Genomic DNA, 16,289 nt, shown 5'->3' with positions numbered 1-16,289 from the left:
CAGTACTGGGTCTTGTGTGCCGGTCCCGGAGGCTTGAGCTCAGAGCTTGGGAGTTGTCTCTGAGCTTTTGTCTTCTAACACAGCTCCACTTCCAGATTTTTGCTGGCTGGTTAAAGGTTAAGAGTCTTAAGGGACTTTTCTACCTGGGCTGGCTTTGAGCTGCCTTGATCCTATCTCAGCTTCCAGAGTAGCTAGGATTACAGACATGAGCTACTAGTGTCCAGCTTAGGCCTCACACTTGTGCTTGTTTTTTGTTTTTTTTTTTTGCTCATGGTTGGTACTCTGCCACTTGAATCATACCTCCACTTCCTTTTTTTTGGGGGGGGGCTGTGGAGAGGTCGATCGTGGGGCCTGAACTCTGGATCTGTGCTCTTAAGCTCAAGGCTAATGCTCTTTACCACTTGAGCCACAGTGCCACTTCCACTTTTTCTGCTTATGTGGTGCTGAGGAATTGAACCCAGGGCCTCATCCATGCACGGCAAGCATGCTACCAGCCCCCCCCCTTTTTTTTAAAGGAAAGGAAAAAATGATTGGTTACACACTTTTTAATGTTTAATAGCTTATCTTCTTAATCTTTGCCATTTTCATATGATGGTAGGGTGTGGATAAATTGAAGAATTTGCTTGAGATCATGAACAGAGAACCTCCCAACCTTCCTCCCTCTCTCCTTCCCTCCCTCCTTCCCTCCCTTTCTCCCTTTCTCCCTTTCTCTCTTCCTCCCTTTCTCCTTCCCTCCCTCCCTCCTTCCCTCCCTCCCTCCTTCCCTCCCTCCCTCCCTCCCTCCCTCCCTCCCTCCCTCCCTCCCTCCGGCTCTTCTGGGGCTTGAACTCAGGGCCCCTGGTCTCTGCCCCTGAGCGTTTTTTTTGTTGTTGTTGTTGTTTTTGGTTTTGGTTTTTAGTTTTTTTTCTTACTCAAGGCTAGTACACTACCACTTGAGCCACAGTTCACTTCCAAGCTAGTTTTTTTTTCTTATTGCTGTATTATTTTTCCCCTGGAACTGTCTGGGAAAGGGCAGAAAGAAGATTCTGTTTTGAGAAATGGGCAACCTGAAGGCACATACTGCTATTGTAGCAACTCCTTTAGATAGATGACACCATAGTTCACTAGTGAACTTGGTACTGACTGTGCAATGATAGGAAAGCAATTTTCTTCTCCTATAATAATCCACAGAAGTGACTTCATATAATTTGTTCATCAGATAGCAAGATTAAACTGGGGTGTGTATGTGGCTTCTCTTTCTTGCTTAGCTTTTTCTCCTCCCCTTCCCTGCCCCCTCCACCCCACTCTTAAAGCTGGTCATCACTTAAGCCATAGCTCTGGGTTTTTTTTTTTTTTTTTTTTCCTGTCTCTCAGATTTATCTACTTGGGCTAGCTTCTTGAAACAGGATCCTTAGATCTCACCTTCCTGAGTAGCTAGGATTATGGGTATGAACCATTGGCACCCAGATAAAAATGAAACATTCTGTGATTTTTGGGGAAAAACTCTTATTTTACTCCAGTTTCTAGAAAAAGATTTTTTTAAGATAAACCTTTATTTCTCTTTTATTTTTTCCTGTGCTTACATGATACATGGATTATAAACATTTACTTAGTGTTTAAAGTATTTCAGAAGAAAGTTTTTCTGAAAAAATCTAGTTACTAGAAGAATTTGGAAAAAAAATTTAAAGAAAAGTTGAAAATATCCTGGTTGGTTTTCATCTACTTAGTTTGAATATGTTACTTCAGTGCTTGTAGATTTATGACTAACATTTTTATTTTTCTTCTGTTGATTTATTATGCAAGCATTAGAATACCTGAAGGATAAACTAGAGGTTATTATTTTTCTTAGCATTTGTGAGATTAGTAATTAAGAAGGAGCAATAGAAGAGAAAAAACTAAGGACTATCATTGAGAATTGTTAATTTTGTCTTTCTAGTCTTGAGTTCCTCATGATTACACCTTTTCCAGAAGAATATTTCTTGTTTATAAGGCCAGGCTGGGAAGGCTGTTTATTGTTATTATTAGGTATATTCTATACCTAGCTGAGATATAAGACAAGTGGACAGAGTGATCCACTGTAGCTCACGTTGCTTGCATTTCCATTGAGAGTTCTCATACTGGATTCCACAGAGGGAGTTAGTGGCAAAGCTACCTTAGTCTGCTCATTCTCATGAGGCAACCTGATGCCAGTGAGTATGTTTATTTTAACTGATTTATTTTTTAGTATGTATGTTCCATATACAGCAGTGAAAGAACCCGAGTGTAAGGTTGTGCTGTATTTTTTTTGTGACCCTTAGTTTCAAATGCAGGCTTCTGGGCATGTTAGGGGTGCTGTACCACTGAACTACATCCCCAGCCCAGATTATGTTCTTTTGAATGGACTTAGAGGGTCGAGTGAAGTGAGAAGGTAAAAGCCAGGCTTTTACCAGGTGGTCCTTTTTTGGATAGTAAAACTGTTGTGGGAGTGTCATGCTTGGGAAAGAAATCTCCCTGTAAACCTAAAAATAGATCGATAGATAGATAGACAGATAGATAGATAGATAGTTCTTTTCTAGAAACTATTGAAAACTGACAATTTTGAGCCCCTTGGGTTAGGTTCCCCAGTGCCAAAAAATTGGAAAACTGTGATGAATAACATTAAGTTCACCTACACAGAAAAAATAGGTACCTAATGCCAATTGATCCCTGTATATCAACAACAGTTACTGTTTTTTAGATGCATAGAGGTAGCATAGTTAAATTTTTTATTGTTTCATTTAGTTACTTTTCGTAAATTTTATATGGAAGATGAAAAGAACTGAAGTCTTTTTTCCTGCTCTGGAGTTTTCCTAAAAACTCAGTTTTTCTGCTGAATTGCTATAATCACTGTTTTCTTTCCTAATTTCCAACTGGATGAAAACTTTTTCTTCTTCTTTTTTTTTTTTTTTTTTTTTTTTTGGGTTCAGTCGTGGGGCCTAAACTCTGAGCCTAGGTGCTGTCCCTCAGCTCTTCAGCTCAAGGCTAGCACTCTTCCACTTGAGCCACAGCGCCACTTCCAGCTTTTTTCTTTTTGCTTATGTGGTGCTGAGGAATTGAACCCAGGGCTTCAGGCATGCAAGGCAAGCGCTCTACCACTGAGCCAACTTCCCAGCCCCTTTCTTCTTTTTTTAAATTAGGTTTTTGTTTTGTTTTAGTGCCAGTACCAGGGCTTGAACTCAGGGCCTCATGCTCTCACCTGGCTCTTTCTCTCAAGGCTGAATCTTTATCACTTTAGCCATGCCTCTACTTTCATAATTTTCTTTTTAAACTGCCGCTCATTTTCTCGGCAGATTTTTCCAGCAAGTTTTCCTTGGCCATATCTCATGTACAGTGAATTTTGTAATAGCTTTTATTTAGAAGGTCAGGAGGTCTGGCCAGTTTTCTCTGTACAGTGAAAATAGAATGAAGTTTGATTAAGATTTAATTTTCTTCTACCCTCTGTATAGAAATTAATCCCTTGTAGGAATACATTCAAGCCTTCAGAAATAATTTAGCTTGGAAGTATTAGTAGAAAGGGTAGGTTTTGTTTTTGCAGGAAGGTTCAATAGAACAATGATCATTCTCCCAATTGAGAACTTAATTTTTTTGGTCAGTCGTGGGGCCTGAACTCTGGGCTTGGTGGGTGCTGTCCCTTAGTTCTTTAGCTAGTTCTCTACCACTTGAGCCACAGTGCCACTTCCACTTTTTCTGCTTATGTGGTGCTGAGGGATTGAACCCAGGGCCTCATGTATGCAAGGCAAACACTCTACCACTGAGCCACCTTCCCAGCCCCAAGAACTTAATTTTTTTTAAATGATAACTTAATGGAGTTCAAGATCAAGGTACATATATATTCAATATATTGGTATTGGGCTGGGAATGTGGCTTAGTGGTAGAGTGCTTGCCTAGCATGCATGAAGCCCTGGGTTTAATTCCTCAATAGCACATAAACAGAAGAAGCCGGAAGTGGTACTGTGTGACTCAAGTGGTAGAGTACTAGCCTTGAGCAAAAAGCTTAGGGACAGTGCCCAGGCCCTGGGTTCAAGCCCCTGGACTGGTATTATATATGTGTGGTATTATGTGTGTATGTATATATACATACACATACATGGCTTTACATTTTAGTAGGGTATTTCTATTAATGTCTAATTTCTGTTAGTGCTAAAGTATAAGTTTCTATTGTTTGCTTCAAATAGACAGTGATGATATTACTAGATAAGATAAATTCATAATTTTCATTCAGGGTAAGGTTAGCTGATGAACTAACAGAAAGGCAAGGCACAAAATTTCTCCTGGAAATTTCCTAGAAGGCCATTCTTCAAGTAGCTGTAACTTATGGTCATACTTTTAGTAGATTATCCTTCAACAGTGATCAGAAGAGTTAGCTTTATTGATTCTGAATAGAAACTAAAGTGTATTATCATTGATGGTAGCCAGTATCCTTGAGCAGTTCCAGAAAAGGCTGTCTAGAATTGTTTGAGTCAAGAGTAATAAATACAACAACTTCTAAAGGTCTTTGATTACTTGGAAGACTAGATTTTAGGGATTATTTATCAAAATTAACCTTACCTCCCAAGGGCAAGGAATATTGTAAACACTTAAGAATGGAGAGCTTGGTTCTTGTCTTCAAGTCATTTATGTGACTGACCCCTCCCTCAAGAAGAAAAAGAAGCAAGCATTAGTATTAGACAAGAAGGAAGTATTAGAAAAGAAGGAAGCATTAGTATTAGACATTGTATACTCAGTACAAGATACATTAAATACTGAAATCTTAGGAAGAAAGAGTGATTGTGTGGGCTTAGGTCAGCTGAAGACCTGAGAAGAAACAGAACTTAAGTTTGATCTTGTTTGTTGGGGAATGAACCCAGGGTCTTTAACATTTTAGACAAGTGTTCCATTATTAAGGAAACCTTTAAGTTTTTGGGTCAAGGATGACAGTAGGTTTCCAACATGAAATAGGGTGTTTGAAGTCCAAGGCTGAGAAAGAGAGCTTAGAATGAGTGTGTTACATTGGGTACCAGTGAAAAGAGCTGTCAAATATAAAACGGAAATGGAAGATTATTTTGAAAGGGTAGGTTGGAGTCACATTATTTTTGAGTGTTAGGCTGCTATATTCAAGTTTTATCATATGAATAGAAAGGGACCAGATTTTAAGGCACTGATCTGGTGCTCATAAAGTCATTTGACTCTGTTGTTGGGTAGACAGGTTGATTTCTTGGATTGTTTAGATTCTAGAGTAAGGCAAGGCAAGCCTCCTTGCTCGCGCGTGTGTGTGTATGTGTGTGTGTGTGTGTGCGTGAGTGCGTGCGTGCGTGTGTGCGTACACGCGCACGCTAGCATTCTACCACTTGAGCCATAGCACATACTTCTGGCTTTTTCTGATCATGTGGTACTAAGGAATTGAACCTAGGACTTCCTGTATGCTAGGCAGACACTCTTCCACTGAGCCACATTCCCATCCCCAAGCCTCCCTGCTTTGAAGGAAATTCAGGCTAATTAGAGAAATTTTTTAGTTATTTTCTTTTAGACTAGGTCTGTGAAACCTAGTCTACGCTCAAGTGATCCTCTTGCCCACCTGCCCATTGCTGGGATTCTGAGGCTGGGATTGAGGATGCCTGAACTTGGCCTGAGGATTTTTATTGTGTCTTGAGTATTGTATTTTGTCAATGCCTTTTCAGTGTCTGTGAAGATTATAGAAAAAAAGATGGGTGTATACATATGCACAAACTCCCTATATACTTGTAATATATATTATATACTAATATAGTGTATTTATAAATGTATATACTTAATACTGTCTCTCTGTGTGTAGTTTCCCCTTCCACCTACACCCCTGCCTTGATTAACTCTTCAATTCATCAAATAGCTACTGAATGCACCAGTAGCTCTTCATGGCACCACAAACAGGGCATTAAATATAATGTGCAAAAATCCATGTTCTCTCTAGTTGACAGACATGGTCGTGAAGAGTTCTTAGTATAAAAAAATACAGAATATTGTCTGCTTAGAGTATTAACACATCACATCACATAATTTTGTTACTGGCTTTGTGTTTTTTTTATTGACTGTCTAACTTGGAATACTTCATCTTTTTGACTGGTTAGTGGTAATGGAAGGATCATAGAGCTGATCTTAGTGTTGTTTTGAATCATTGGGAGTGGTTAACAGGGATTATTTGTTGTTTTGATAAAACCTCACTTTGCTAGAACTTAAAACCATTCCACCAAACTCCCAATGAACTCCATCCCCAGCTACAATATTCTTTTTGTGTAGCTTATGCTTTAAATTTTATTTTGTCAAGTTAAAGTTTTTTGTTAAAGTTTTTAACCTTTATGACCTAGTTTGGGCAATATATTTTCCTAGAATATCACCTATGTGGCTTGCTTTTTAATTTCCTGGTAAATTCTGCATGTCTTCAAATCTAATAGATGCTATCATGTTTTGCTTTATCTTTTTTTTTTTTTTTTTGGTCGGTCGTGGGGCTTGAACTCTGGGCCTGGGCGCTGTCCCTCAGCTCTTCAGCTCAAGGCGAGCGCTCTACCACTTGAGCTACAGCGCCACTTCCGGTTTTCTGGTGGTTTATTGGAGATAGGAGTCTCACGGTCTTTCCTGCCTGGGCTGGCTTTGAACCACGATCCTCAGATCTCAGCCTCCTGAGTAGCTAGGATTACAGGCGTGAGCCACCAGCGCCCGGCTATCTTTTTTTTTTTAATTTCAATTTTTTTTGTATGCCAGTATTTGGACTTAAACTAGTCCTTCAAGGTTAGCACTCTACCACTTGAGCCATATCTCCACCTTTCTGGCTTTTTGCTGGTTAATTAGACATAAGAATCTCATAGACTTTCTTACCTGGGCTGGCTTCCAACTGTTTTCTGATCTTACAGCCTCCTAAGTAGACAGCTTATAGGCATGCGCCATTGGTAAATGACTCTCTTTTTGGTCCTGTGGCTTGAACTTGTGGACTGGGCACTGTCCCTGAGCTTTTTTTCTCAAGGCTCTAGCACTGTACCACTTTGAGCCACAGTTCCACTTCTGATTTTCTGGTGGTTAATTGGAAATAAGAGTCTCATGGCCTTTCCTGCCCGAGCTGGCTTTGAACTGCTATCCTCACATCTTAGTATCTTGAGTAGTTAGGATTATAAGTATGAGCCACTGGTGTCTGGCAAAAGGCACTTTTTGAAGTAATATGTTTATATTTTTCACTTGTCTTTTCTTAGATATACATATATAAGAAAGAACTATTCTCATTCATTTTCTCTTTAGTATTAGAAAGACATATTTTCCTCTGTAAATTGTCTTTTGCTGTTTTGTTTTTGTCGATGGTCGTGGGGCCTGAACTCTGGGCCTGGGCACTGTCCCTCAGCTCTTCAGCTCAAGGCTAGTACTCTTATCACTTGAGCCACAGAGCCACTTGCGGCTTTTTCTGCTTATGTGGTGCTGAGGAATTGAACCCAGGGCCTCATGCATGAAGGCAAGTACTCTACCACTGAGCCACCTTCCCAGACCCTTTTGCTGTCTTTTTATTGTTTATTCTTAGCTTTATTGTATTGTGGCCAAATAAAGAGCCATTAGGTTTTCTGTTTTTTTTTTTTTTTTGGGTCCGGTCGTGGGCCTGAACCCTGGGCTTGGGCGCTGTCCCTCAGCTCTTCGGCTCAAGGCTAGTGCTCTACCACTTGAGACACAGCACAACTTCCGGCTTTTTTCTTTTTGCTTATGTGGTGCTGAGGAATCGAACCCGGGGCTTCATGCATGCAAGGCAAGCGCTCTACCACTGAGCCACCTTCCCAGCCTGATTTTTTGTAACTTGAAGTATATCCTTGTGATCCATTACATGGTCAATAGTTAAGCGTTTTTGTGTGTATAGGAGCTGTCCTGGGGTTTAAATTCAAAGTCTTGAGAGTTGTCTCTGAGCTTTTTTGCTGAAGGCTAGCCCTCTTACCACTTCAGCTAAAGGTCCACTGGTGGAGAGATAAAGAGTCTCTTGAGATAAGAGTCTTACAGACTTTTCTGCTTGGGCAGGGCTTCAAATCATCATCCTCAGATCTCAGTCTTTTTTTTTTTGGTCAGTTGTGGGGCTTGAACTCTGAGCCTGGGCACTGTCCCTCAGCTCTTCAGCTCAAGGCAAGTGGTCTACCACTTGAGCCACAGCACCACTTCTGGTTTTCTGGTGGTTTATTGGAGATAAGAGTCGTACGGACTTTTCCTGCCTGGGCTGGCTTTGAACCACAAAATCAGATCTCAGGATCCTTAGTAACTAGAATTATAGGCGTAAGCCACCAGCGCCCGACCTGATCTGTCTTCTAGGTAGTTACTGTTACAAGTATGACACACCAGTGCCTGGTGTAAACTTTTTGTGAGTATTTGAAGAGTTGATGTTCTCAGATTAGAAGTTTTGTGTTATCTAGTGAATACTCATGATTTTAAAAAAACAAAAAAGATTGATAATGTTCTAGTTTATCTTTTTTTTTCCTAGCTGTATTCACTGTAGCAAAATGGTTGTTTTCCAATTTGGTTTACCTGGATTTAAGGTTTCCTGACTTGCAAGCTCTGTGAAGTGTTTTTTGTTTGTTTGTTTGTTTTTTAATCTTAATTTCTTGTGTGTATGGGAATTGCTTTATGGAATTTTTATGAGAATTAGAGGAGATAGTGTCTGCAGATTTCCTGTATCTTACTCTGGAATCTAGCAGAGAAATTAATTTTAGTGTTTACTGATAGACATTAAATAGTTATCATTGTTTCATAATTGTAAAATGCAGTTCGTACTTTTGTACATTGTGTTCATTCTTTTTAATTGGTTTCTGAAGGCATAGTATCAAGATTTTTTTAAAATATTTTTTTGGTGGTGGTGGGGGTCCTAGGGCTTGAACTGGGCACTGTCCTGTGCTTCTTTGGCTCAAGGCTAGTGCTCTATCACTTAAGCCACAGAGCCAATTCTGGCTTTTTTTTTTTTTTTTTTTTTTTCCTACTTCTGGCTTTTTGTGAGTAGTTTATTGAAGGTAAAGGTCTCATGGACTTTCTTCCTGGGCTGGCTTTGAACTTACCATCCTTGTAGCTAGGATGACAGGTGTGAGCCACCAGCGAGTCACCAACATACACAACTTCCAGATTGCTTTCAGCAAGTTAATGTCACTTTATTCTGCTTTCATTGATACATGAATATGTTCAGCTTTAAACTTGAGTATTAATAATCTCTCTGTCCATCTCTTTTCACTAGTGCTTGAACTTAGGATCTTATACTCCCTAAGTTGTTCATTGCTGGCACTCTACCATTTGAGCCAGACTTCCAGTCCAGCTTTTCAATGTGTTTTTTTTTGGGGGGGGGTGGGCATGAAATCTTGAGTCTCAAGAGTTTTCTGTCCATGCTTTATTGGAAATGAGTTTCATCAGATTTCAGCCTCCTGAGTAGGTAGGAATACAACTGTAAGCCACCAGGGCTTAGCTAGTTTAATATGCTCTTGGTGAACATTTTTTTGCTTTTTCCCCCCAAAATTTTTAGCAGGGATTTGTTTTAGTATAACAGGGATAAAATAGGAAGAAGAAGAAAAGTTTCCTGTTTCTAGCAGGCTTTTGTCTACATATTTTTAACACTACTTGGGAGTACATGTACAAGAGTTTTTCCTCAGCATTGGTAGTACTTAATGTTTATTGTTTAGGTCTTTCCCTACAACCACCAACTCCCACTGGCAAGTGAACCAGGGCTTCTTCAGTGTAAAGTAGGCCCTCTACAACTGTGCTACCTCCCCGGCCCTTACTTTGTTTTTTCATTTGAATAATAGCTACCACAAGACAGAACTGATGTATTTCTTAGGCTGTGGAACTTAATATTATTTCCCTTCTCTTCTACATTTATGTGATTTTTCCAGAAGTGAATGCTTAGCCAGAACCTCCCGTTCCCTCCCCTCTGCTGAAATTTAGGCTTGAACTCAGAGTCTTGCCCTCTGGTTCAGCTTTTTTCAATCACTGCTGACATTCTACCACTTGAGCCACATCTATTTCAGTTTTTTTGTGTTTTATGAATAAAAAGTCTTGGATTTGTCTGCTGGGGCTGGCCTGGAACTTGCTTCTCATATCTCACTCTCCTGAGTAGCTAGGATTATAGATGTAAGCCACTAGTTCCTGGCAATAGAATTTCTTTGTGTGTGTATATGCTGGTACTGGGGCTTGAACTAAGGGCCTAGGCAGCTCCTTAGCTTTTTCACTAAAGACTAGTGTTCTACCACTGATTCTTTTGTGCTGTTTGCTAGTTAATTGGAAATAAGTCTTATGAACTTCTTTGCTCTGGCTTCAATCCTCAGATCTCATAAGTCTCCCGAGTAGCATGAGCCACCAATGCCTGCCTCAGAAATTCTTACTGTGCAATCCTGAGAGTGACTATCTAAGGGACAAGTAAGAACCAGCATTTCTACCCATCCCTTTTCAGTGTTATATGATTCAACTGTGAATGTGCCACTCAACCGTCCTCAGTTAAGATTATGTAGAGAGAAGGCTGTTAGCTATTGGTTTGGTTTTGTGTTAATTCATTTCTTGCTCAGGCTAAAAAGCTTTTTGGTCATATAATTCATTAGCCCCTACTGCAAAAATTAACTATTCTGGAGGAAATGGGGCTGATTTCAAAGGCTGAATCCTATTTAATAAGGTGTAGTTGAATGAAGACCCAGAAAACCTAAGAGGTGTTTTTGTTTGTTTGTTTGCTTGTGTCAGTCCTGGGCTTGAACTCAGGGCCTGGGAGCTGTCTTTGAGCTTGTTTGCTCATGGCTAGCACTCTACCACTTGATATACAACTCCACTTTTTGCTTTTATGGTAGTTAATTGGAGATTCAAGTCTCCCAGGCTTTCCTGCCCAGGATGGTTTTGAAATGTGATCCTCAGATCTCAGCCTCCTGAATAGCTAGTATTACAGGCATGAGTCACCAAAGCCCTGCCTAAGAAGTATTCTTTTAAAAGAGATCTGGATTTATAGCCTCTTATACTGCTCTTCCCCCTCTCCGAGGCACCCCCCCCCCCGCTTTGTTTTCTTCTGTGAGGCAATTACTGCTGAGGCTGGGTTCCCCCTACTTTGTAGACCCTTCAGGATCAAAATTATTTAGCTTTTCTCTTTTTCCAGCTGACAGTTCTGTAATATTTCTTGTTGATTATCATGTCTAACAGTTTAAAAGAGTTGAGTGTCTATGTAGCCAACCCTTTCATGTTCTTTTCCTCTTATGCTTAGCTAATGTTTTGTTCTTATCACATGAGAATCTTGTAGATACACATTTTCTAAACCATAAGGGTCCATATCCTGAACTGCCTTTCTCCTCCCCCCCCCATTTCCAGTCTTCATGTAATGTGTATCTATGCCTTCATTTATATATTTATAATCCCAGGACATTTATTTCCCCTGGGTCTTGATTTTTAAAAACCCTTTCTAATAAAGGGGCACTATTTTATTTGGAATAATAGCAGTATAACCAACTATAACTCCCTGTGCCCATCTTTGTAGAAGTTTTGTTTTATGGTGCTAGAGATTAAACCCAGGGCCTTGTTACCTGCTAGACAAGTTCTCTACTACTTGAGATATGCCCCTAGACCTTTTTTACATTTTGCTTTTGAAAATAGGATCTGTCCTCTACCTCTGACTGGTCTGGTCTTGAAATCTTGGTCCTCCAACTTGCCAACCTCCAGAATAGCGAAGATTATAGGCATTTACTACTACACTACTATACCTGGCCTATAGATGGAAATTTTGAAGAGACTTTTTTTTTTTTTTTTTTTGCTACTCCTGGAGCTTGAACTCAGGGCCTGGGCACTGTCATTGAGCCTCTCTGTGCTCAAGGCTAGTGTTCTATTTGAGCTACAGCACCCCTTCTGGCCTTTTCTGTTTATGTGGTACTGAGGAATCGAACACAGGGCACTTCCTGCTTTCTAGGCAAGCACTCTACCTCTAAGCCACATTCCCAGCTGAAGACTTCTTTTTTTTCAAACCAGTCCTGGGGCTTGAACTCAGGGTCTGGGCACTGTCCTTGAGCTTCTTTTGCTCAAGGCTAGCACTCTACCACTTGAGCCACAGCACTACTTCTGGCTTTTTTGTTTATGTGGTATGAGGAATCGGAACACAGGGCTTCATGCTTCTAGGCAAGCACTCTACCACCAAGCCACATTCCCAGCCCTGAAGAAAAAAATTTTAACTGATAATTTTACAGTTATGTGTGACTCCTCTGCATTTCAAGCCTGAAGCATTGAATTAGAAGCATTCTAATCTCTTCAGTAAAAATTTGATGAGCTGTCCACCTGCCTGTGATTCTTTGCATCCTCTTCTGTAAATTAACTTAATTGATAATAGAACCTAAAGAGTGCTTATGATATATTTATTTATTTATTTATTATTTTTTTTTATCGTGGGGCTTGAACTCTGGGCCTGGGCACTGTCCCTCAGCTCTTGAGTTTACCACTTGAGCTACAGAGCCACTTCCAGTTTTCTGGTGGTTTATTGGAAATAAGAGTTTCACAGCCTTTCCTGAGCCCCTGGCTCCCAGCAATAAAATATTTTTTAAAACTTAGCTTTCTTCCACAAGCCTCTTACTTTTTTTTTTTTTTTGCCAGTCCTAGGCCTTGAACTCAGGGCCTGGACACTGTCCCTAGGCTAGCCCTCTATTCGGCCTTTTCTGTTTATGTGGTACTGAGAATCAAGCCCAGGGCTTCGTGTATGCTAGGCAAGCACTCTACCACTAAGCGACATTCCCAGCCCAATCTTTTTTTTTTTTCCCTCATGGTATGGGGGTTTGAACTTTGTCTCTCACTTGCTCACTCAGATTGTGCTCTGCCTCCAGCTTGGCCATTTGCCGGTATTTTGGAGATGGTGTCTCAAGGGCTTTTCTGCTCAGGCTATCCTCTATCTTATAGATCTCATCTTCCCAAATAGGTGGAATTACAAATGTGAGGCATTGGTGTTCTCCTGATCAAATTTGTGATGCTTTGTTTCAAATCTGTTCATGACTTACTGGTTGTATGTCTCCATGCAGTCAAGAGTCAAGATGGAAGGGCCAGGTAGGATAAGTACCATAGTGATTCTAAGTTGTCTAAGCAGTATTTAAAATTACCACTATGGATTTCAGCATCTCTGATATTATACTACAATTAATTTTATGTTCCTCTATCTTGCTAATCGTTTGTATATTTATGAACATAAACTAATAGTATAGAGGGGCTTGGTTGTGACAATCACATTTTTTTTTTTTTTTTGGGTCCGGTCGTGGAGCCTGAACTCTGGGCCTGAGCGCTGTCCCGTAGCTCTTTAGCTCAAGGCTAGCATTCTACCACTTGAGCCACAGCGCCACTTCCGGTTTTTTTCTTTTTGCTTATGTGGTGCTGAGGAATAGAACTCAGGGCCTCATGCATGCAAGGCAAACGCTCTACCACTGAGCTACCTTCCCAGCCCCCACTTTTAACTTTTCTGGTTAATTGGAGTTAAGAATCTCAGGGGAAGTGTCACTGTGGCTCAAAGTGGGAATGTGTTAGCTTTGAGCACACATAAAGAGCTCAGGGGCAACACCCAGCCCCTGAGTTCAAGCCCCATGACTGACAGACAAAAACAAACAAAAACCATGACTGACAGACAAAAACAAACAAAAAACTAGTCTCTCAGACTTTCCTGCCTGAGCTGGCTTCAAACCACAGTCCTCAGATCTCAGCCTCCTGAGTAGCTAGGATTTACAGATATAAGCCACTGGTACCAATCATTTTTTAAAAAGGGATATCTGTGAGCCAGATAGTATGTGCGCTTCTCGCCTCTAATCCTAGCCACTCAAGAGGTGGAAATTGGAGGATTACTATTGGTTTGAAGGTAAAAGCCAAATATCCCCGTCTCAATCAGTAAACTAAATGTTACAGACACCTCCTATTCCAGTTACATGTAGGTGTATATTTGGAACCTGTCTAGCCTGGTCCTGGACAAAACCTCATTCTAAAAAAGTCAAGCCAAAAGAGCTGGGGACATAGCTCAAGTGGTAAACATTTGCCTAGGAAGTATAATGCCTTGAGTTCAAGCCCAAGTACCCCTAAAAAGAGTGTGTGTGTGTGTGTGTGTGTGTATGTAATTGATTAAAAGTTTAAAAACCAGTAACATGATACTCTAAATTGGTATTAGTAGATTGACTCATTACTTGATATTTGCTTTAGACTTAAACCTCCAAAATCTACCACCTGTGTCAGTCTGACACCTGCTCTTTTCATACCCTTTGACATGATCTAAATAAATCTTTGAGATTCTCCCTCCCTCTTCCTGTACCCGTTGTCAGTATTAGTTTCACCCATATTCAGTGTTAGTCATTTTGTGTAGAGTATAAATGAGGATATTAATTGGTAGAAGTACATAACTTCAAAGATGTAGAATACAAAGGGTTAGATAGCCACATATCATTTGTAGTTGTCTTTGATTTTTATAAAGTATTTTGCCATTTTCGTGTGTGTGTGTGTGTGTGTGTGTGTGTGTGTGTGTGTGTGTGTGTGTATGTGTGTGTGTGTGTGTGTGTGTGTGTGTGTGTGTGTGTGTGTGTGTGTGTGTGTGTGTTGTAGGGCTTGAACTCCAGGCCTGGGTACTATTCCTCAGCTCTTCAACTCAAGGAGAGCGCTGTTCCACTTGAGCCACTGTGCCATTTCCAGTTTTCCAAGTGGTTTATTGGAGATAAGAGTATCACAGAGTTTCCTACCCAGGCTGGTTTTTTGTACCATGATCCTCAGATCTCAGCCTCCTAGTAGTTAGGATTACAGGTGTGAGCCACCAACACCTGGCATTTTTAGTTTTTTGTAATTAATGTTGTCTAAAATCTGTGTATTTTTTAACGAAAAGTATTATTTGTTCTGGAAGTAAGCTCTGAAATCTTGGTGACAGATTAATATTCAGGTGGAGGTAAAGATCCAGCTCTTTTTTGGGGTGGTGGGGGAGTGTCAATTGTAGGGCTTGAATTCAGTGCCTGGGCACTGTTCCTGAGCTCAAGACTAGCACTCTACCACTTTGAGCAACAGCTTCACTTTTGGTTTTCTGGTGGTTACTTAGAGATAGTGGGACTTTTCCTGCCCAGGCTGACTTGGAACCGTGATCCCTAGATCTCAGCTTCCTGAGTAGCTAGAATTACAGGCATGAGTCACCAGCACTGGACTAAGATCCTGCTCTTTGCTTAGAATATTTTTGTAGGATAGAATTATTCAAGGACTTGTGTTTTAATCTGTTCACCAATGGTGCCAAATTTAAGTGGCTTTGAAAAACCTGATCCAGTTAATGTTTGTTTCCAAATTGGATTGTTCTCAACTGTGACTATTCTCTGGGATCATCACTTGGCTAATTAAAAAAAAAAAAAATCTGGGGCTGGGAAGGTGGCTCAATGGTAGAGCGCTTGCCTTGCAAGCCTGAGGCCCTGGGTTCGATTCCTCAGCACCATATAAGCAAAAAGAAAAAAGCCGGAAGTGGCGCTGTGGCTCAAGTGGTAGAGCGCTAGCCTTGAGCTGAAGAGCTGAGGGACAGTGCCCAGGCCCAGAGTGCAGGCCCCACAACCGGACCCAAAAAAAAAAAAAAAAAATCTGTGGCTGTACCAAATACTAGAATAAAGCATATTCTCCTTAGAAATCCACAGTTATCCATATTATAAAAATTCTCTAAAGACTCCCTGGTGTAGCCAAATTTGAATTGGGTCTTGCTTGGCCAAGTTCTACCTTAGATCTCAATCCTCTTCCTGTTATAACTGGGATTACAGGTGTGAGCCATCTGAACCCAGTTTTTGTTTTTATTTTAAATGAACTGATGACAGTTACTTATAGTTAAACAAACAATGTTTACATTCCTACCTTATCCTTGAAATGTGACTAACTCTTCAATTAGCCTTAATTTACTTAGTTATGTTTCTTGCTGGGTGTGGGGCCTGAACTCTGGGCCTGGGTGCTGTCCCTCAGTTCTTCAGCTCAAGGCTAGCGCTCTACCACTTGAGCCATCGTGCTTTTTCTGGCTTTTTCTGCTTAAGTGGGGCTGAGGAATCGAACCCAGGGCCTCATGCATGCAAGGCAAGTACTCTACCACTGAGCCACCTTCCCAGCCCGTACTTAAAAATTTTAAGTGGGTTGACTTGTGGTCCCCTCCCCTCACTCCCATTTTCTCCAAATCTTGAGTGGCTATTCAGTTTTTTAAGAATGCTTTTTTTGGGCTGGGAAGGTGGCTCAGTGGTAGAGTGCTTGCCTTGCATGCCTGAGGCCCTGGGTTCAATTCCTCAGCACCACATAAGCAAAAAGAAAAAAGCCGGAAGTGGCGCTGTAGCTCAAGTGGTAGAGCGCTAGCCTTGAGCTGAAGA

At 40.7% G+C, this 16,289-nt stretch overlaps 1 protein-coding gene across 8 annotated transcripts in view; it reads left to right on the top strand.

Moving 5' to 3' along the window:
• Kansl1 (KAT8 regulatory NSL complex subunit 1) overlaps window positions 1–16,289 on the top strand; it is a 147,395-nt gene that overhangs the window by 54,962 nt on the left and 76,144 nt on the right. Inside the window, exon 1 of one of the 8 annotated variants that reach the window (XM_070027690.1) lies at window positions 10,282–10,362. The exons of the other annotated variants lie outside the window; for them this stretch is intronic. Coding sequence (XP_069883791.1) covers window positions 10,295–10,362 — 68 coding nt within the window. The 5' untranslated portion in view covers window positions 10,282–10,294. Of the gene's footprint in view, window positions 1–10,281; window positions 10,363–16,289 lie in introns of those variants that run through there. 8 annotated transcript variants of the gene reach the window in all.

The sequence above is a fragment of the Dipodomys merriami genome, unplaced genomic scaffold, assembly GCF_024711535.1.
Source record: "Dipodomys merriami isolate MVZ:Mamm:240054 unplaced genomic scaffold, mDipMer1.0.p SCAF_19, whole genome shotgun sequence".
Taxonomy (NCBI): domain Eukaryota; kingdom Metazoa; phylum Chordata; class Mammalia; order Rodentia; family Heteromyidae; genus Dipodomys; species Dipodomys merriami.
The sequence above is the reverse complement of the archived record's forward strand: the minus strand, read 5'-3'. Positions and strand labels throughout refer to the sequence as shown.